Source organism: Pogona vitticeps, chromosome 2 (assembly GCF_051106095.1).
Source record: "Pogona vitticeps strain Pit_001003342236 chromosome 2, PviZW2.1, whole genome shotgun sequence".
NCBI classification, from domain to species: domain Eukaryota; kingdom Metazoa; phylum Chordata; class Lepidosauria; order Squamata; family Agamidae; genus Pogona; species Pogona vitticeps.
This window is the reverse complement of record NC_135784.1, coordinates 62,401,018-62,423,968: the sequence shown is the minus strand read 5'-3', so window position 1 is coordinate 62,423,968 and position 22,951 is coordinate 62,401,018. Positions and strand designations below refer to the sequence as shown.

The following is a 22,951-nucleotide window of genomic DNA, read 5'->3' as shown; positions in this document are numbered from 1 at the left end:
TATTCCAGAACTTTGGGATTGAACAGACCAAGTCTCCATTTGTTCTTTTGAATTTTTGGGGTCCATCTCAGGCTTTGGGGTTTGTATAAATACCACAATAATCACCCCCTAGAAATCCTTCCACAGTTTCCACAATTTTATCAACAATTCAAACCCCTCATCATAATCCTCCCCTTAGATCTCCCTCCAATCTTTATCCAAATATTGTAATATAAAAATCAACTTTTAGCCCAGCAAATACAATATCAAATAGAACCGTGACGCAGTTATTTCTTCTTCTCCTGGGTTCAGCAAGCTTCTGTTATTAGACACACGTGGTCTGCAGTCCGGCAAACAAAACAACAATCGTAAAGTCTCAAACTGTCCAGTAGATTGTCCTTGGAGCTTGTCTTGTGATCTTCATTAACCCCTTAATGCTCCTTAGTCCAGTCGGCCACGTCAGCTCCTTCTCCCGAAAACCACCAGATTCTATTATTTATAGTTCCCAAAGTCCAGAGAAGGCAAAGAGTAACGTATCCCAGCCACACTGCATCCACCGAAGTCTCTTAAATCCAGTCAGACGGTGTTGCTGTCTGGGATTCTTTTCCAGAAACATAAGATTTATTTTTCCATCTCAGACTCTCGGCTTTAGAATCAGCCTGGTATTTTAAAAGTTCACTTGGAGAAGCTTAGTTTCGCTTTTGAGTCAGACTGATAAGATAAACCCGCCGCTGCATTTATTCTTTCAGCCAAATATTTTCATTCTTATTTCAGCTTAATGAGGCTGTTTCATAAATCAGAGGCTTCGGCTTACTTACTTGTTATATATTATTAGTTTATATTGATTGCTCTCCTCTCCCCCGGTAAAGGGTTCCTCGCGGCTCAGTGCCAAAAAATGGTGCCCGCTCCAGTCCGTGCACGGTGATTTCTTCAGAAGAAAAAAGTCCGGGTCTGCCTCCCTTTCTTCTCCTTCTGCTGCTCACCATCTGCTTCAGAGAGACTTCTTCTAGACTCTCCTTTGATCCCCATTTCAAAAGGGGGATCCCGGACCGGAGGGTTCCAGTTTTTTCCAGAGAGCTCCTCTCTGGAGTTGCTGGCAGCACCGCAACAAAGCCCCGCCTCCGGTGCGGAAAAATCTGGAGGGCCAAAGGTTGTCGGGCCTTGTTTGAGAGAAGTCAAGGGAGAATCATAGTTATCCTGAATTTCTTTGTGTGTATGCATTACCTCTCTCTTTTTGTATCACATATTGCAAACATAAGAAGAACCCTGTTGGATGAGATATTCAGTGTCATGGTGGCTGGCTGCATCCCTTTGTGTCTCGCAGTTTGGAGAAACTGTTTTGACTTTGATAATTTGAACAGATTTTTCAGTATAATGACTAGTTGCAAGTGACAGCATTCTTGCCATGAATATGTCTAAACCCTCTTAATAGCTGTCCAAGTCAATGACCACCAAAAGAGGTGGCTGTGTATTATGGTAGAAAAATCCAATTTTTAGCTCACGTACAAAGCCCTAAACGGTTTAGGGCCTTGATACTTGGCAGAACGCCTATTCCCACCAAGATCTACCCGTGTCACTCGTGCGAGCCATGAGGTGAGGCTGAGGAGCCTGACGCCGAGAGAGGCCCGGAAGGAGAAGACAAGAAATTGGGCCTTCTCGGCGGTGGCTCCTTGCCTCTGAAACAATCTCCCTCCTGAGATTCGCGGGTCTCCCTCGCTGGGTATCTTTAAGAAGCAATTGAAGACATGAATGTTTGGGCAGGCCTTTCCATCACATTCCTCTTGACCTCCGACTTTCCTCTTTACTGTTTTGTTTTGCGTTTCGTGTAATGTATTGTAGTGTTTTTATTAATTAGAATTGTTTATTTATATTCTTATTGTATCATTTTACTGTTGTTAGCCGCCTAGAGTGGTCCTCACCGACCAGATAGGCGGGGTATAAATAAAATAAAATGAATAAATAAAGGTGTGAAGAAATAGTTCATGTTTTCCGTTGGATGACCCTTGGCCCTGCTTTTATGAGAGGAGGAAAACCTCTCCATAAGTGCACTGTGTGAGTAATCATGACAGCCCTAAATCAGTACACCTCTTTTATGCCTCCCCTCCCTGTGGTTCATCTCTGAGCTAAAGAGTCCCAAGCATTATAAAATTTTTGAAATACAGAGTTAACCCAAGTTCTTAGTTATCTTAATTGCCCCTCTCCTTATATAGTACTTTTTTACCACTACCATATTGTTCCTCCCATGTGCTTATATTATAGATACAGTATGCCATATGTAGTTTTATTTTTGGATTTTTTTTCCTCAAGACCCTCAATATCTTATATGGCTCCTTTCCAACAGTTGCAAACCAGGTTTGAGCAGGTCCACCACCACTGTCCCAATATCCCCTTTTCTTGACAGCTGCTGCCAGCTCAGCCCCCATTGTTGTTACATTCTTGATGGAAACAGCTATCTGCCCTCCCACCCTGAGGGCAACTATTTCTGACCCACTCCTGTCCTCCAGTGCTATCCTGCCACTCCCTTTTACCAGTGTCTCAAAAGTAAGATGGCTGCCTCACTCTACTTAATGGTGGGGCTGGCCCTGTACTGAACTAATAGAGCTCACCGATGCCATCTCAGTGTTCATAGTACCCTACCAATACGTTGTTGTGATGGGAACTACAGTCATTATGACACTGCACTGAGAGTTAATGAGAGGTGTAATCTTGATGTTCTGTGTAATTAAGTTGTTGACTGCAAGTATTGTTTCATGACACTAGCTGCATTGCAATCAAGCCTTGGGTATTTCATAGCTCTTAAGGCAAATCCTTGAAGCATGTTATTACTCAAGAAGTTGCTTGCCACATGTAGAAAGAAAACAAACAGAGGAGATAAAACTGAGGCATTGAAGTAAAATAAATAGTTGCAGATTCCAAAGGCATTCCTAATTGGCAGATACGCAAGCTGTGAACAATATATGGTAATTTGCTTTGCCTTGCACTATTGTTGAGATGTGAGTCATCTAGCTAGAGAATGTGAGTCCTGGCATATTCAGAGTAAGATTGCCTCCCTGCAGAAAAAGAAAGGAAGAGTGTACTATTTATTGCCTATCTGATTCCAAGGAAGACCAATGGAATAAATATACTGATTGGGATGTGGCCATAGGGTTTTTTGAAATAATGCTTATTGATTGCAGTGTAAGTACTACATTGCTTCTAAAATGACATCTTCAAGGCTTCAGTCCTAACCATACTAACTATTGGACACAGTGAGACTTACTTCTGAGTGAACAGACGGTATAGTATAGTATCGGAGAATGGATTAATTGTTTTTTAGTTGATAAGTCATGCCCGGCTTTTCGTGACTCCATGGACCAGAGCAGGCCAGGCCCTCCGGTCTTCCACTGCCTCCCGAAGTTTGGTCAAATTCATGTTGGTAGCTTCGATGACACTGTCCAACCATCACGTCCTCTGTCGTCCCCTTCTCCTCTTGCCTTCACACTTTCCCATCATCAGAGTCTTTTCCAGAGAGTCTTCTAATAACCAAAGTATTGGAGCCTCAGCTTCAGGATCTGTCCTTCCAGTGAGCACTCAGGGTTGATTTCCTTCAAAATGGATAGGTTTGTTCTTGCGGTCAGGGGACTTTCAAGAAGTCTCCTCCAGCACTACCATTCAAAACAATCAATTCTTCAGCAGTCAGCCTTCTTTATGGTCCAGCTCTCACTTCCATACATGGCTACTGGAAAAACCATAGCTTTGAGTATGTGGACCTTTGATGGCAGGGTGATGTCTCTACTTTTTAAGATGCTGTCTAGGTTTGTCATCTATTTCCTCCCAAGAAGCAGCGGTCTTTTAATTTCGTGGCTTCTGTCACCATCTGCAGTGATCATGGAGACCAAGAAAGTAAAATCTGTCGCTGCCTCCATATCTTCCCCTTCTATTTGCCAGGTGTTGATGGGACCAGTGGCCATGATCAAAGTTTTTTTTGATGGTGAGCTTCAGACCATTTTTTGTGCTCTTCTCTTTCACCCTCATTAAGAGGTTCTTTAATTCCTCCTCACTTTCTGCCATCAGAGTGGTATCATCTTCATATCTGAGGTTTTTGATATTTCTACTGGCAATCTTAATTCTGTCTTGGGATTCATCCAGTCCAGCTCTTTGCATGATGTATTCGGCATATAAGTTAAATAAGCAGGGGAACAATATACAGCCTTATCGTACTCCTTTCCTAATTTTGGACCAATCAGTTGTTCCATATCCAGTTCTAACTGTTGCTTCCTGTCCCACAGGAATCTATTTCTCAGGAGGTAGATAAGGTGGTCAGGCACTCCCATTTCTTTAAGAACTTGCTATAGTTTGCTGTGGTCCACACAGTCAAAGGCTTTTGTGTAGTCCATGAAGCAGAAGTAGATGTTTTTCTTGAACTCTCTGGCTTTCTCATAATCTAGTGCATGTTAGCAATTTGGTCTCTAGTTCTTCTGCCCCTTTGAAATCCAGCTTGTACTTCTGGGAGATCTTAGTCCACATACTGCTGAAGCCTGCCTTGGAGGATTTTGAGCATAACCTTGCTAGCGTGTGAAATGAGTGCAATTGTACAGTAGTTGGAGCATTCTTTGGCACTGCCCTTTTTTGGGATTGGGATGTAGACTGATCTTTTCCAATCCTCTGGCCACTGCTGAGTTTTCCAAACTTGCTGGCATATAGAGTATAGCACCTTAAAAGTGTCATCTTTTAAGATTTTAAATAGTTCCACTGGAATGCCATCATCTCCACTGGCCTTGTTGTTAGCCATGCTTTCTAAGGCCCACTTGACTTCACCCTTGAGGATGTCTGGCTCAAGGTCAGCAACCACACTCTCTGGGTCCAGGACATCGAGGTCTTTCTGTATAATTCCTCTGTGTATTTTTGCCACTTCTTCTTGGTGTCTTCTGCTTCTGTAAGGTCCCTCCCATTTTTGTCCTTTATCATGTCCATCTTTGCATAAAATGTTCCTTTAATATCTTCAATTTTCTTGAACAGATCTCTGGTTTTTCCCTTTGTATTATTTTCCTGTATATCTTTGCACTAGTTATTTAAGAAGGCCCTCTTGTCTCTCCTTGCTATTCTTTGGAAGTCTGCATTCCATTTTCTGTAACTTTCCCTATCTCCCTTGCATTTTGTTTCCCTTCTCTTCTCTGCTATTTGTAAGGCCTTGTTGGACAGCCACTTTGTTTTCTTGCATTTCCTTTTCTTTGGGATAGTTTTTGTTGCTGCCTCCTGTACAATATTACGAGCCTCTATTGAAAGTTCTTCAGGCACTCTGTCCACCAAATCTAGTTCCTTAAATCTGTTCTTCACTTCCACTGTGTATTCATATAGATGATACCTGACTAACCCCATGGTTTTCCAATTCTCTTCAGTTTAAGCTTGAATTTTGCTATGAGAAGCTGATGTGCAGAGCCACAATCAGCTGCAGGCCTTGTTTTTGCTGACTGTATAGAGCTTCTCCAACTTTGGCTGCAGTGCATACGGTATAATCAATCTGATTTCGGTATTGCCCATCTGGTGATGTCCATGTGGAGAGTCACCTCTTGTATTGTTGGAAAAGAGTGTTTGTGATGACCAGCTTGTTCTCTTAACAAAACTCTATTAGCATTTGCCCTGCTTCGATTTGAACTCCAAGGCCAAACTCCCTGTTGTTCCTTTTACCTCCTGACACCCTACTTTAGCATTCCAATCCCCTATAATGAGAAGAACATCTTTCTTTGGTGTCAGTTCTAGGAGGTGTTGTAAGTCTTCATAAAGTTGGTCAGTTTCAGTCTCCTCAGCATTGGTGGTTGGTGCATAAACTAGGATTATTGAGATGTTGAAAGGTCTGCCTTGGATTCGTATTGACATCATTCTATCATTTTTGAGATTTTTCCCCAGTACAGCTTTTCTCTCTCCTTTGTTGACTGTGAGGGCTACTCCATTTCTTCTACGGGATTCTTGCCCACAATAGTAGATATGGTAATCGTCTAAATTGAATTCGCCCATTCCTGCCTGTCCATTTTAATTCACTGATGCCCAGGATGTCAATGTTTATTCTTGCCATCTTCTGTTTGACCATACCCAGCTTACCAAGGTTCATAGATCTTACATTCCAGGTTCCTATGCAGTATTTTTCGTTGCAGCATCAGACTTTCCTTTCACTTCCAGGCGCGTCCACAGCTGGGCGTCCTTCCTGCTTTGGCCCAACCACTTCATTAGCTCTGGAGCTACTTGTACTTGTCCTCCGCTCTTTCTTAGTAGCATGTTGGATGCCTTCCGACCTGAGGGGCTCATCTTCCAGTGTTATATCTTTTAGCATTTTGCTTCTGTCCATGGAGTTTTCTTGGCAAAGATACTGGAGTGGCTTGCCTGTTCCTGCCCCTGGTGGATCGCAGTTAGTCAGAGCTCTCCACTATGAACTGTCTGTCTTGGGTGTCCCTGTATGGCATAGGCCATAGTTTCTCTGAATTACTCAAGCCCCTTCGCCACGACAAGGCAGCAATCCGTGAAGGGGAATGGATTAATAGTCAAATGTATAAAGCATCGAATCTTGTTCTTTTCCAGCAGGGAGGAACCTCCTTCATCACTGCTGTGAGGTTTGGGTCTTATAGCCTTTTAATTTACATATTTATTGTGCCTTCTGCACTGTGCTATATTGTCACTCTGAATGTTGAAATGGACTTGGTCTAGGGGAAGGTAAAATTCCAGTTAGAGGTTGTTATTGTTGTGTGCCATCAAGTCATTTCCTGCTTAAGATGACCCTATAAATTGGTGACTTTCAAAAGGTTTTGTCATTATCAGCCCTGTAAAAGGTATAGGTACCCCTTGACATTTTTAGTCCAGTCGTGTCCGACTCTAGGGGGTGTCGCTCATCCCGTTTTCAAGTCGTAGAGCCAGCGCTTGTCTGAAGACAGTTTCCGTCGTCACGTGGCCAGCATGACTAGGGAACGCCGTTTTACCTTCCCACCGAGATGGTACCTATTTATCTACTCGCATTTACATGCTTTTGAACTGCTAGGTTGGCGAGGAGCTGGGACAAAGCGACGGGAGCTCACTCAGCCCTGTAACAGACCTACAAACTAGAAGCTGTGAGTTCTTTGATTGAGTCAATCCCTCTCAAGTCTTCCTCTTCATTTACTGCACATTACCTAGTTCTTTACTGCACTACTGTTGTCTCCACAGAATTTTGTCTCCTCAATGTATGTGCCACTTATGATAGCAGTTTAATCATTTTACCTTCTTTTTTAAGTTCAGGATTAATTTGATCTAGAGCCCATTGATTTTTCTTTCTGGTCATCCAGGGTATCCATAAAGATTAATGTTTTAAGGTTAGTGGCTTTTGAAAAATCTAAGGTTGTGGTTAAAGGTTTTCTCTGTGTCTTCTTATTTACAGTGATCTTGCCAGTAAAACTTACCGGTATTCGAATTGTTAAAAGTTTTTGCTGGCATAGAACGAAATGGAACACATGATCATTGTAGTGATACTGAAAATCCTAGTCTCATGAGCTTGTCTTGGCATAAAATGAGGAAGCAAATTCAAGAGGGTGGGATGTGAATGTCTTTGCCAGATAAAAGGTTTCTCTTTTATTCTCTCTTCATGAGTGTGACTGCTCAATTACTGATAACCCAGCACAGTATATAACATTGTTCTCCAAAGAAAGGATGTTGCTTTTTTTCCAATCCAAGGAACATCATTCTGTTAATCATATATTTCACTGCAGGCATAGAAGTACTGTACAGAGATAAACTCTTCCTAAAATTCAAAGAGAAGGTAGGCATTTTTATTTTCTTAACACCTATTTTGCCCCAGCTACATTAGCATTGTTCTTGCTTCTGGTCCAGAATATTTTTTTTTGTTCTTACATGCTTTCACATGGCATCTGGCCACCCTAATAGAGATTAAGAGGTATATGAAATGTTCAAGGAGTGGTTTACCATTGTCACTCTGTAGTCAGCTTTCATGGCTGAGTAGTGATTTGCAGCCAGGTTTCCTGAGTCCTTGTCTGACGCTCTACCCTCTACACCTCACTGGGTGTGTGTGAGGGTTCAAATGAGGTCTCCTCAGGTTTTGACATAGACACTGGAGGCTCTCGAGTTGTAAAATCATAACTGGGTTTTATTGGAACTTCAAACATCAAATCATTAGTCTCTAACTCCAATCTAACATCGTCTCTCGTGACCAACGGGTCCCCCGAGGGCATCCAAACATCTCTCGTAAATGGGTTGTATTCCAAATCATTCCAGGGTCCTTTGGTAAAGGGGTTACTACCGTCCAAATCTAAAGTGTCCGTCCCTGGGTCTAACAACGGTATGGTCTCCTCATCTCTCCCCATCTTCTCCTCGTAAGGGAGCCCACGGTCCGACAGGAACCTTCTCCGCTGGGCTTCCTCCAATTGCCATGTCTGTCTCTCTCTCTTCTCTCTCCACCACCTCCTCCTCCTCTCGCAGTCTCCTACGCCACTCTTGACTCTCCCCAATACGAGGGATGAGGGGGAAGACCTCTTCTTCTCCTGTAATCAGCTTCTTCCCTGGGGACCCAGACCTTTTCCCACTTCCCGGTCCAGGAATCTTCCACCCATATCATCTCTCAACCCCTGGGTATCTCATCTCTCACTCCTTTTATATCCCCTATTACTGCCTCCACAGTGGCTCTGCCTTTTTCTTCCTTTCCCACCATTTCCCTTTCAGTTTAGTGGCTACTGTCATTTTAGACAACCCGCGTTCTAGCTCACTGGCGTCCACTCCCCGTTGTACCGTCTTGACAGGTGATACAAGCGGGTCTGTTTGCGCCTCCTGTTCTTTCCTAAGGGAGGATGACACTCCGGCGAGGGCTTCTATCCCCTCACATCGTGTCTCACAGTGTGCTACAATTTATAATGCAAATAATAATGTCTAACTCTTAAATAGCTCAGTAGGATAGGAATCTGATTGTGGAGCCAGAAGTTGGGAGTTCAGTTCCCCATTATAGACCCCAGAAGAGCTGGCCTGAGTGGCCTTGGGCAAACTGTATAGTCTGAAGGCGCCCAGGGAAAGGGAATGGCAAACCCCTTCTGTGTATTTTCTGTCTGGAAAACCCTGGAAAGGGTCACCATAAGTCATAATTGACGTGATGGCATACACACTATAACATTTAAAGTCAAAGACTTTGGGACCAGGTTCTCTGTGAAGGATCTCCTGTGCTCATCTTCACCTGTTTGAACCTTAAGATCAGCATATCAGGGCCTGCTTTCTTCTGATGACAGCTATCAGGTTGTTAATCACTACAGTATATCCCAGGGCCTTTTCTTTTATTGCCTTGCCCCTTTATTTATTTTATTTTTTATTTATTTTATTTATATCCCACCTATCTGGTCGGGTCAGGACCACTCTAGGCAGCTAACAATCACAAAATAATACAATAAAAAATATAGAGACAATTTAAATGGTAAAAGCCTTACACAAAGTAGAAAAAAAACAATAAAAGAGGAAAGAAAAAGGGCGTCAGGTATTATCTGATGGGAAGGCCTGCCGAAACATCCATGTCTTTAATTGATTCTTAAAGGTAACCAGCGAGGGAGCCGCGCAAATCTCAGGAGGTAGATTTTTCCAGAGGCGAGGAGCCACCGCCGAGAAGGCCCGATTTCTTGCCTTTTCCTTCCGGGCCTCTCTTGGCGTTAGGCTCCTCAGCCTCACCTCCTGGCTCGCACGAGGGGCACGGGTAGATCTCGGTGGGAGTAGGCGTTCCGCCAAGTATCAAGGCCCTAAACCGTTTAGGGCTTTATACGTTAGCGTCAACTCTTTGAAGTCGATGCGGAATTGGATGGGCAGCCAATGCAATGCGGCCAGAGTGGGTGAGATATGTAGGTATTTTTTCACTCTACTAAGTAATCTGGCCTCTGCATTCTGCACCACCTGAAGTTTCCGCAGCAGCCTCAAAGGTAGCCCCACGTAGAGCGCATTACAGTGGTCTAATCTTGAGATTGCGAACGCATGCACCAAACCTTGCATGCTTTAGAGAACACTGACCTCTGCTAAATGTGAATCCGCAGCTCTGTAGGAAAGTCTCTCCTCAATTTCTGAACATTCTAGTTGATATTTTGCTGGTTTTATGATGCCTTTTTGTGCTGCAGTTATTTTAGTGTGGTAACGTGATTTGCTTGTCTTAATAATAATTGGTAACTTTTTGTTACATTGATTACTCTGCAAACAGCTCTCAGAAGAGTATATACCCTAAAAGGCAGGTTAACATTGTTTTATAAATAACCAGCCCATAATTGACCCAGTAAGAAAAAATTTAGGCGCTAGAACATCCTTAGCCTGGAACCTGACTTTTCTGCCAGTGCTGCTTATCTGTAGAACAGTGAGTCATTCATTCTAAGTGCGTACAGAATACAGCTTTTAAATATATTAGTGTATTAGAAGAGGGCACATTGCATGAATCCCAGGCAGGCTTGGGCAAACCTTGCATGCTTTGTTTTACTGTATGGGTTGCTGCTAGTTTGGTTTAGTACTCCACTTTGTCCTGTTTAGGCATGCATACAATGACTTTGTATTAGTGAAGAGAAATGTTGCTGAAGGGAAAGAAAATGCAAGCAGGTGTGTTGATCTATTTGAGGAAAAGCTAAACAAAACAAGTGGCATATTTATAACTAGCTTTGAAGTTTCGCAGATCTCCTTTTCAGGCTTTATTGTTTAAAAAAAATAAGTTGGTTGAAGGGGAGAGTGAAAAAGATAGAAAACAAGGTTGTTGGCAGGATCTAAGTTGCTGATAGAATACGTTGCACCCAGTAGTCTCAAGAACTCTTTGCAGACTACTGTGCTCAGTGTAAAAGGTCATAGATTGCAACAAGCGTATAAGAGTGCAACTACATGGTCATATATGGTGGGATTTGCTCTGATTATAAAATAAGAGAATCTGAAATATAGTTTAGTGTCTGCATGATGTACAAGGCTGAGTCGACTTGTTCCAGCCTATATAACGTAAAAGTGCCTTTTTTCCTCTGCCAGTAGAGAGCTCCAACTTTTTCAGGACAGGAAGATTCAATCATGTTTTTTCTTCTGCAGACATTCCTGTAAAGACGGGGGAAGAGTGCATTTAGGTGGCACTTGGACTGTACCATTGTAAGAGAAAACATTCAGGGCTTTGAAGCGCACGCACACACCACATTGGGATCCCAACCTCCGTTTCCATGTGCTTTCTACTTCGTTAGAAGTTCGGATGGAAAATGAGAGCCATGCCATTCAACTTGCTAGTAGGGAGAAGGAGGGGGCATCCCAGTGGTGTGTGTGTGCGCGCGCGCACGCAAGCATGTGCTTATTTCAAAGTCCTGACTCTTTGTGTCTGCGGGATATTTTCTGACATTATTTGAAATGCGCTTACACACAATCATGCGTGCACATACACACAGAGATTCCTCACTCCCATAATCCACACAGAAGGTCAATAAAATCACCAGTACCTCCCTAGAGGAAGGAAAGGAAGAAGTGGGAGTTGTGGGCTACTTACATATCAGTTAGTATGAGTCGTGAACTCCTGGATCCGTCCGCTGCTCCTGTGTGAGCACTGATTGCGGTTTCAGACGTAACAGGCTATGAATCAAATTGCAGCAAAACCAAAATGTTCTGATTGAGCTCTCCAATGTAGTAGCATCCTTAGCCTGGAATGGAAAAGCAAAAGCCTCATTCTGAAAAATGGGAAAGGAATGAAAAACAATTATTTTGCTACCATCTGTCTGTATTTATTTTCAATCTAGAGATATTTTAATCTCTCTAGATTGAGAGCGAAGACCAAAGTCCAGCTGAACGAATGCAGGACTTCCTCTTCACTGATGATGCAGCTGTTGTCGCCAATTCTGCTGAAGACCTCCAACAACTCATGAATCGTTTTAGCAAGGCCTGCCAAGGTTTTGGACTAACAATCAGCCTGAAGAAAACGCAAGTCATGGACCAGGGTGTGGACTCACCTCCCTCTATTACCATCTCCAGACAAGAATTGGAGGTTGTTCGTGACTTCGTGTACCTTGGCTCTGCGATCTCTGACACTCTCTCCCTAGATGTCGAGCTGGATAAACGCATTGGCAAAGCAGCTACCATGTTCTCTAGACTCACAAAGAGAGTATGGCTCAATAAGAAGCTGATGGCACATACCAAGATCCAGGTCTATAGAGCCTGTGTCCTGAGCACACTCCTGTACTGCAGTGGGTTCTGGGACCCTTTGTGCATGGCAGGAGAGGAAGCTGAATACATTCCATATGCATTGTCTCCGATGCATTTTTGGTATCACCTGGCAGGACAAAGTTCCAAATAGAGAAGTCTTAGAACGAGCTGGAATTTTTAGCATGTACACATTACTGAAACAGCGATGTCTACATTGGCTCGGGTATGTCGTGAGAATAGCTGACGGTTGGATTCAAAAAGATCTCCTGACCCCAGCCTGTTGCTGTCTGCATGTGAAGAAGAGGAGACAGTCTAATATGTGGAACTTTTCCACACAATCATGATTAAGAACCTCCCCCCTGCCCTCGGACTCCCAGTCATGTGTGGAGAAGAGAGACTTTATTTTACAGACAGTCCTTCTTTCTGTGGAGACAATGACAGGCAGGGGGTGAAATTAGAACTATCTCCTCATCCGTGCTTTCAAATTAACCCTTTTTGGAATGCCAGAAAATGGTTTAAAATGAATCTAAGGGAATGCTATGTGCTTGATTCTAGTGTAGAAGGAAGGAATATCAAGTCGTTAGATGATGTATGAGCATGATGCCTGAGTGGCCTGAAATAAGTATTCTTCTTAATTGCCTGTTGCCTAATGATATTGCCTTTCTTCATCTTTCTTTAGGAACGGTGGCAGAATGTCTCCATTGGAGACACCCATGGAGAGGTTCTTCACGTATGACAATGTCACCTACACATACGCCACCATGTTAGTGACTGTATTGGACAATGTGACGTCTGCACCTCTGACAACGGCAACATTTTTTAATGACACTAATATTACTGTGCCACATAAGTGCTTGTTGTTGTTGTATGAAGACATTGGGATGTCCAGGTAAGATGCAGTTATATGTAGATGGTTCTGTCTTCTTTCTGGGACAGGAGTTCTGACTCTTTATGGTGAAAGTTCTGCATTTTAAAAACCATTTAATTTTTATTCCTTGATTCTAGGGTTCGTTACTGGGACCTTTTGCTGCTGATTCCTAATGTACTTTTCTTTGCATTCCTGCTCTGGAAGCTGCCCTCTGCCAGGGCCAAAATCCATGCCACCTCCAGTCCCATTTTCACCACCTTTTACATATTGGTGAGTACCAGTCCCTGTTTATAAATAGCCTGAGTAATGTTGACTAACATTGTCTTGGGAATGACTGGCTTGCTGTTTAGTGACATCCTGTGACAAAACTGTACAACAGGCCTGCTTCCAAGGGGATGTTGCTTGCTTTGGAATTATGCAACTGTAATTAACTCATTGGCCTCCGGTACCTTTGGAATGCAGCTCCCCCCCCCCCCCCCCCGGTTTTAAAGGAATCTGGAAACCTAACATTATGGAAGAGCACACTAAAGAATAGTACAGTCTCCAATGATGTAGATTGTCTTAGTATTAATTTTTCCATAGGCAGGGTTTTGATGTGTGCAGTGGTATACATTGCAAGTGAACCTGTTTGGCTGTCTCAGCTGGAGCAGTGGGATTTACATGTGTTGTCTCATTATTCATCCCTTGATTCACCAGGTCTAAAGGCTGCTCTGGTTGGGCCTGGCAGCTGGAATTAGCGGCCAAATTGCTGACTGGGGCTGGTTACAGGGATCACAATAAACCCCCTGTTACAGCAGCTCCACTGGCTGCCGATTAGTTTCTGGACACACTGCAAAGTGCTGGTGGTATTTGTTCATTTTTAGTATTTGCATACTTAGTGTATTAGCTTTAATATTGTCTTTTAATAATGTAAGCTGCAGATTTATACTCATTGTTCTTCTTTTAATATTGTCTGTTAAGGATGTAAGCTGCCTTGGCGCCTTTTTAAGGAAGAAGGCAGGGTAAAAATATTATAAATAAATAAAATTGCTGTCTAACTTGGTGCCAGTTGTCCACATTTCCTGCCCTTCTCCATTTTCTCCTCACAGAATTGTTGCCTCTACTACAGATTTAAATGAAAGTTTGGGAGGTGGATGCGCAGAGGAAATTTGAAGACAGCTGGGACAGAAGCAGAAGTTTTATCTATTTTTACTTTTAAGCACAGTGAGGTAGATATAACTACAGTATGCTTCTTTCCCCGCTGCCTTCAGATTTCCTCTACGCATCCTCCTCCCAAACTCTTGTCAGCTACAACAGATTGAATCACCTGTACTCAGAAATCCTACACACACAGAGAGAGAGAGAGAGGTATTGCTGCTTATATACAGTGGTGCCTCGCTTAGCGATGTTAATCCGTTCCGGAGAAAACGTTGCTAAGCGATTTCATTGCTAAGCGATATTAAAAAGCCCATAGAAATGCATTAAAACGCGATTAATGTGTTCCTATGGGCTAAAAACTAACCTTTAAGCGAAGATCCTCCATAGGGGCGGCCATTTTCGGTGCCTCTAAAGCGAGGAAACACAGCGGGTGGCCATTTTGTTTTCCTGGCGGCCATTTTGAAACTGCCGATCAGCTGTTAAAAAAGGGTTGCTTTGCCATGATCGCTTCCCCACGATCATTGCAAAGCGAAAAAACCATAAGGACCATTGCAAAGCGATCGCTTTTGCGATTGCAAAAACTCAGTTGCTATGCGATTTCATCACTCAACGGAGCAATCGCTAAGCGAGGCACCACTGTACATGGCTTCAGAAAAAGATTAGCGAAACAACTGAAGGAAGACTTTTACAGTGAACTACTTAATTTCATGACATTCTGGAGGCATATTGTCCCTCGTGATGAAAGGAAGCTCTTCGTTGAAGCTTTAAAAAGCTCTTTGTGTAGGGAATGCCTACTCACTGTTCTCTTTTGTCTGACACTGTATAACTAGATATTGGCTGTTCCAGTTGGCCTTTGACACATATTTCCATCTCTAATGAGAACATGAGTGTTGGTGGAATGGAACCTGCAATCTCTCGGGATGTTTGCTACAAGTCCCGTCATTCTTGATTATTGGCCATTCTACCTGGGACTGATAGGAGTCCAATAACAGCTGAAGGGCTATGGGTTCCCCAGCTTAGTTCTACACACTATTCCAAATATTCCCACAAATGGAATTTCACTCTTATGAGACTATATTTTTGAGTCTTTGGAGAGGATTTCCTGCTTTAAACAATTTCCACTCTTCAACAAATGGGTTGTGGAGGCTGCCTTCACTCTGAAGTTTCTTATTTTGATTATCCTTTAGTCTTACCTGCTTATATACATTTCGGTTTTTGTGTGGTGTGTAAAATATATATACTAGAACAGAAGTAATATTGAAGCTAGTATCAAAGAGAGAAACTAATAGTTGTCCTCCTTTGGAGCACTGAAAATGTTTTGTCCATAAAGGTTTTCTGTAGGCTGTGGACCTATACTAATATAACAGGATTTCTTTCAGGTAACCTGTTTTTTTCTGATTTAGGATTAATAGGGTCTCTGTGGTTAGTCTGTTGATCTCACACATGAAATACCACTAGATATTATGTCTCCTTGATTTAATAATTTAAATAAAATTGCTAGCCTCTACTTTAGTAAGCTTTAACAGCTCCCTTTCTCAATTTTGTCCCATTGTGTTTTAGGTGTTTGTGGTGGCAGTGGTTGGTATTGCTCGGGCCGTTGTCTCCATGACAGTGAGTGCCTCTGCCGCTGCTACAGTTACAGACAAGGTGAGATGGGCTGTAAGTCTCGAGATTAAAATGGGAAACGATGGTGATGGTTCTGAACCACACGCTTCTTCTGATAGCCTTTCTATATACAAAGAAAAGAAGAGACCATATTAATTACTGTGCACATAGATTGGAACACCTGTCTTGTGAAGTGAAAAAAAGTTGAGTTCCATTGTGATCTGATTGAATTTCCGTGTGTAAACAGCAGACAGCATGGATGAATGCGTAGTATTCACTTCTGTTTTGTTCTAATTGCTTTGTGTGTCGTGTGTTTCTGTACTCCTGCCAGGATTGTGTGTAATCTATTTAAAAAACAATTTTCCATCACTGGTATGCTAAGGTAACTCCAAATTGTAGCACCTCTATATCTTGGTCTGCACAGTGTTGTTTTTTTCCTCCTCTTAGGAAGGTGCATAGAGGTACCTAGGGTATTAAAGTCTGGTGTGATAATTGCACTCAGAAATGGAAAGAACCAGATGTTATATCACAGCGGTGACATGTGGATGAGAACAGTGCTAGTTGAGTTTGTGCACATCTTGTCAAGTGTTGTACTCTTGAAAATGCATGTGAGCATCCATGCATTAGTCTAGGAAAAGAGATATGAAGAAGGATTTTCTCTTCTTTGTGAGCTTTCTGATGAAGTGGAAGCATCACCATGTCAGATTCTCTTTACCCCTTCTCTGGCTTGTATTGTCTTCTCCAGATCCTCTGGGAAATCACAAGATTTTTCCTTCTGGCCATTGAGCTGAGCATGGTGATCTTGGGCCTTGCATTTGGTAAGGATTCTTCCTTTGGGTTACTTCATCTGTACCTTACAACCTCACCCTTTCCTTGGTGAGACATTTGCAGTGTGGTGAATGGGCCCTGCTTTTAGACCAAGTCCTACCAAGCACAAACAGGACTTCAGCCAGACATGGGTAATGCTCATGCTGTTTGTACGCTGCTTACACTCTCCATCTGCTTCTGCTGGATGCACAGTTCAGTGTTCTTTCCCCCCCTCATGGCAGTCACACTAGAAAAGCGACATTTGTTTGTGCATGTATATACTTTTTTAAAATTTATAAAGCTAACATTTCTAGATAACAGGTACACTGCAGACTGCTTATCTGCTTGTTGCAAGGAGGTCTGAATGCATTTACTAAAGATAACCTTCCAAAAGAGAGTCGATCTATCTCATTTCAATACTTGTTACAGGTATATTTGCCTTTACATTAAAAAGTGTCCAACTTGCAAAACATAAATAAATTCCACAATAAAATATCATTAATCCTTACAACAAATAAACGGTGCTGCAATAAAATTGTCTCCAAACCGTGGGGATGTGACCACCTGTTCAGTAGCAGTTATCACGTCAGCAGTAATCCAATCACCTCTTGGTTTTGTTTTTAATAAAAAAATGCTTCATTCCTTTGGACAGAAATCTCCTCCACTGTATTTTTTGCTTGTACAACATTTCTGTGTTGTACTTCCTTCAAGGAGCTCAGGGCTACCTAGTGAGCTTAACCAGGTGAGTTGATCGAAGATTGAGTCCAGCTTCTTAGATCCTTGTCTGCGCTAACTGGCTGCACAGCCATAATGTCTGGGATTGCCATTTTTGCCATTTTTAAGACAGGGCAGCCTTCCTGTCTTAAAAATGGCAAAACACTAGCATGCCTGCTGTTGTTCTGTGCTGTCAAGTCAGAACCAACTTAGAGCGACTGTAATAGGGCTTTCAAGGTAAGTGAGATATTTAAGGAGTAGTTTTACCAGTTTCACTCCCCCAGTGAGTTTCCATGGCCTACCTAGTGGGGATTTGAATCCTGTTCTTCAGAGTCTTGATCTGCACCTCTATCCACTACACCTCACTGGGAATCCACTGATGTGTTTAGGGGATGATAAACCACTTCTGAGTACTGTCCACCTAAAAGACCCTGAAAAGCATAGTTGACTTGATGGCACACAATTATATTTTATTATCTGTGTCTAGAACTGTGTCACCTGGACTAGTGTAAATACTGTCTTTTAGTATTACTTGAAAGGCTATGCTTCTCCTCTCCAAGCTCCTGAGTGCCCACCTGTCCCAGTTTTCAGCAGAACTCATCATTGCAATCAGATGGTTCCTTTGTTGATGACAGGATGTGTTCTGTGATGTGCACATTATCTCGTTAAAAAAAGTAATGGTTAACATATTACTTTAGAAAAAAGTTGCAAGCTCTGGCCCCAGAAGTATCCCATAGTGGCCCTCCCTTCCTTCTCTTAATCTACGTATATGTCTTGTTCACATTGTTTATTTTATATAGTAGGGTTTCTTGCCTTTTATCAGTGGCCACTATTGACTACGTTGGCTTGGGCATGTCGTGAGAATGGCTGATGGTCGGATCTCCTGTATGGAGAATTAGTGCAGGGAAATCGCCCCAGAGGGAGACCACAGCTGCGATGCAAGGACATCTGTAAGCGGAATCTGAAGGCCTTAGGAATAGACCCCAACAGATGGGAAACTCTGACATCTGAGCGTTCAGCCTGGAGGCAGGCGGTGCATCACGGCCTCTCCCAATTTGAAGAGACCCTTGTCCAGCAGGCCGAGGCAAAGAGGAAGTCACAAAAGCAGCAAAACCAGGGAGCTGGACAGGGGACAGATTGGATTTGTCTTCAGTGTGGAAGGGATTGTCACTCTCGAATTGGCCTCCCCAGTCACACCGGACACTGTTCCAAGTCCTTCATACAGAGCATGATACCATAGTCTCTCGAGACTGAAGGATGCCTACTACTATGACTATTGACATGGTTCAGGAAAATGCACAGTGCTCACAAAGAAATTTTGCAGGCGGAGAGAAGGCAGTTTGACATTGGGCCATTGTTTTTGAAAGTGGTCCAATGCTCCTGGTACAGGTAGTTCCACTGTTATTTGGCAAATTCTTATTGCATCCTTCCTGTGTGGCTGTTTGGATTTATTTGGATAGAAGACAAGACACATTGCTGAACAATGGCCCAATGCTTCCGAAGTCCCAACATCAGTACTGTATTTGGATTGCTTGGTCCTGATCCAATCCCTTCCTTCCCAAACTAGGAGGGAGTTGAAGAAAGACTTCCTTGGTAGTGTAGGTGGCTGAATGAAGCCTTGAAGTATAAAGTACTGAATTTGCTTAAAATCATGTGTAGATAAACTGGACTTAATGTAAATTCCTGCATCTGCCTGCTGAGGCTTGTTTGGAGCAGTTAAAAGGGAAACCTGAATGTTCTATAGAACATTACATGAGACCTACCAGATCATATCAAGTCACGATCTCCAGCATTATCACTAGGGATCAGATGCTTTTGAGAAAGCCCATAAACGGATATAAGGGCAATGGCACTCCACCTTGATCGCTTCCTGTTTTTCTCCCTTCCATGTCACTAGCGGTATTCTTTCAAGCAGCTCACATACCTGGAAACAAAAGTGGAGAACATCTGGTCCTCCCAATGTTGTTGGACAGCAGCCTACCAGGATAACCGATCGTGAGAGATTGGTGAGGGCAAGATACGGTCCAATGATATCTGGAAGGCCACGTATGTTCCCATGCAAGACCAAAAGGACTGAATTCTTTAGCTACATTGGAAGGAAAAGTCAGTGCTATGTTTCATAAAGTAGAAGGAAATTGCAGTTCCAAGATCATGAATGGTTTGAGACTGAGTCTGGGTTCCTGAGTCAAAAAGACAGAAACTCAGAAATGATGGGAGAAACAAGTATACCTTTAGTGTTTAGTCACTGATACAAGACTTGCCATCTTACTTTGTGAGGGAACTAACTCATGGTATGTTCTCTATTGCATTAAGGTCATCTGGAGAGCAAATCTAGTGTCAAGCGTGTATTAGCTATCACCACAGTACTGTCATTGGCTTACTCCGTCACCCAGGTAAGCACTGGAGAGGCAGAAGCACCTGTCTGTCTGGTTCATATTCTCAAGAGAAGGTGGCCTGTTTTGTGTAGAAATTATTTTTTGATAGTTTATTTTGGTAGTAAAAGAGAAAAGTGCTTGGCAGGGAAGTTGTAGCATTCTACAGTGACTTCAGAGGGGAGAGGTCCCTTCTCAGCATAGCATAAGCAGGTACATCTGGGGTCAGAGGTCAACAGAAGAAGAATTTGGGAGATATTTGAGTGATTTGCAGGAGGATAAGAATTTCTGACTCGCAAATGATTCTTTATTTTTAATGGCTCAGAATCCTTTTGCTGAGTTATACTAGGATAGCACAGATGGCATAACTTTTGGGGGGAGATTGCCATACGTTAAGAAATCACTTTAGACACTACCAATTGCCTACTGAGTGGCCTGACTCAGCGTGCAGCTGGTAACGTGTACAGTGATTTCTTATCTTGGAGCAATTTCCCTCCTGAAGTTATACTATTTGCATAGCTTATACAGGAGGATTTTTGGCAATATTTCTGTTCCTGTGTCTTGAAGCAAAACTTCCCCAAGTCATGTAAAGATTTGAAACAATAAAATGCAGAACAGGATGTGCCATTCTTTTGGGGGTTTTTGTTTGTTGTTGTTGTTTTGAATGTTAGCTCCCAGAATTTTCCAAGAATTCCCCAGGCAGAATCCTGGGTTGTTGCAGGCCACAGACCTGTAGACACATATAAATATGTGTCTTTTGTTCACCTCGTCTATGGCCTACTCAGGCCTGGCTTTCTGTTTAAAAAGTGCTTTCTGAGAGGCCTGGGTGTTTGTGAGGAATATAGTCTCACTGCACATTAAGCTCTATAGAAGGCTGTTCTCAAAGAAGCACACTTCCCACAAAGACCCACACAGGCTTTCCAGGAAACACTACAGCACTTTTCCTTTTAAACAGGAGGCAAGACTTGAGATAGGTCTCAGTCCACATGACAGAAACATAGGTGTCCGATAGTGAGCTGGAACTCTGGGAAGTTGTGGAAAATTCTGGGAATTGGTTTGCAAAAAAGGTGGGGTATGTTACCCTTCAAATGCACCTCCTAAAAGTGGCTCTTTCTGGAGACTTTCTGAGCCATTTTTATAGTTTTGATACATTAACTGTATCCAAACAATGCAGCATTTGTATGTTGCTAGAAGGCTCTCCTTCACTATCAGCTTTGTCACTCACATGACTCAGTGTGGTCAGGAGTGTTTTTGTCTGCTGGTTTGATGTCTTTCAGAGAAAGATAACTACCTTATAGCTACCACGTTACATGCAGAAAGATTAATATTTAAAATAAATGTCTTACTTTAAAACAGTCTATAATTGCCCATGCATCATCAGTGGCTCCTTTCTTCGCTGTATAGAGATATATCTTATTACTTTTGCCTTCAAGTAAATTCTTCATTTGATACCCAGTGTGGTGTAGTGAATGACGTGATGGACTAGGAATCAGAAAGCTTAGGTTCGAACCCTTGCTCAGCCATGGAAGCTCGCTTGGAGTGTAGAATTGTTGAAATGCTCTTTAAATATCAATCACCCTGAAAGCCCTATTAGGGTCGCTATAAGTCAGTTCTGATCACGGGGTTTTCTTGGCAAAGATACTGGAGTGGAATTGCCGGTTCCTACTCCAGGTGGATTGCGTTTAGTCGGAACTCTCCACTATGACCTGTCCGTCTTGGGTGTCCCTGCACGGCATAGCCCATAGCTTCTCTGAGTTGCTCAAGCCCCTTCGCCACGACAAGGCAGCAATCCATGGCAAGAGGAGAATGGGACAACAGAGGATGAGATGGTTGGACAGTGTCACCAAAGCAACCAACATGAATCTGACCCAACTCCGGGAGGCAGTGGAAGATAGGAGGGCCTGGCGTGCTCTGGTCCATGGGGTCACGAAGAGTCGGACACGACTAAACGACTAAACGAAACGAAACGAAGTTAGTTCTGACTTGAAGGCACAAAACAACAACCAACTTCATAATTGACGTTAGGTTTGCTTTTCCAATCCTAGAAAAGGTTGCAGACAGTGTAGCGGCAGGAATGCTGGAACTGATACTTGGCAGGAAATAGATTGCCACAGCCTGAGCATTTTAATTTATTTATTAATCACATTTCTGCCCCACCATTCCACCTATCAGCTCAAGAGGAATGCTTGTGGTTCCCCTCTTCATTTTATCCTTCCAACAACCTTGTGAGGCAGGACTGGTTGAGAGTGGGTGAGCAGTCCAAGGTGTAGAGTAGACCATTGAGTTTCATGGATCAAGGGAGACTAAATCCTGTCCAGACCCAGCGGTGGGCTCTGACTGCTAAATCACACTGGATGTCTGGACATGGGCAAGCATGCTTAGGAAAGAATTAGTCCCAATAGTACATGCCACAGGAATTTACTCTCTGTCAAGTTTGCCTGAAATTATCACATGAGGCAGTTTCACTTGATTTCTCCTTGCCTGTTATGGGGAACATGCGGATCCCCATCTGATGCATTAGTCTTAGCCAGCAGAGCCTGTGTGAAGTGATAATAGCAGCTCCATTCCAGCAGCAACAAAGATATTTCCCACCCCAGCTTTAGGGAACATTATCTCAAATACAGCCAGGCACTCCTCCTGATTAAGTAATGCTGGAGTTGGTTATATGACTGATTAAAAAAAAAAGTTAATTATAAGAGAAGATGTGAAAAAAGCCTCAGAGGACATCTTAGTGTGTGTCAGGAGTGTGAACCATAGTCGTATGTGGTGGGGGCGGACATATAAAATGAGAAGAAATTTTAGACATGGAAGGTGTGGGTTATTAGGACCACTCAGTAGTGGGTTGACAGGAAGCCCTGGGGCTTTGGGATCAGGAAAGATCCATAGACAAGCATGGGATAGACTGTGTGTCCTTGGTAGCTGCTTTGAGTGCCTATACTGGAGGAAAGGCGGGATATAAATAAAATAAATACATGGGTAGTAGCTTGTAGCTTAACTTAAAAAAAGCAGAGGGAAGTGACTATCCTGTCATGCATGATTCTCGTTGCACATATAGTTGAAGCTGTTGTGTTTTAGCGTTTTGGTGTTCCTGGGTCATAGTTCCTAATTCTTTATAATTATCTGTATCACCTTTTCAACAAATAAATAATTCCCAAATAATTCTGAAGTTGTGTTTACGTAACACGTAGAGGGGGTGTATGTTATTCTATATGTGGGTTTTAATTTTAATTTGTGAACATTTTATTCCTAAGAGACCTCGAGTCTTTTTTCTTTTTAGAAAAAGGTTGCCCCCAAATGTTACTTTAATATACATTAGAATCCCAGTCATCTCTGCCACCACACTGGG

At 42.8% G+C, this 22,951-nt stretch overlaps 1 protein-coding gene across 3 annotated transcripts in view; it reads left to right on the top strand.

Moving 5' to 3' along the window:
* The window catches only part of TPRA1 (transmembrane protein adipocyte associated 1), a 38,780-nt gene that overhangs the window by 1,850 nt on the left and 13,979 nt on the right, over nt 1-22,951 (top strand). For 2 of the 3 annotated variants that reach the window (XM_020798072.3, XM_020798075.3), the window contains exons 2-6: nt 12,782-12,991; nt 13,108-13,240; nt 15,668-15,754; nt 16,458-16,530; nt 19,547-19,626. In XM_020798072.3, coding sequence (XP_020653731.1) covers nt 12,795-12,991; nt 13,108-13,240; nt 15,668-15,754; nt 16,458-16,530; nt 19,547-19,626 — 570 coding nt within the window. In that variant the 5' untranslated portion in view covers nt 12,782-12,794. Of the gene's footprint in view, nt 1-1,102; nt 1,193-12,781; nt 12,992-13,107; nt 13,241-15,667; nt 15,755-16,457; nt 16,531-19,546; nt 19,627-22,951 lie in introns of those variants that run through there. The other variant, XM_072989532.2, reaches the window with a different exon arrangement.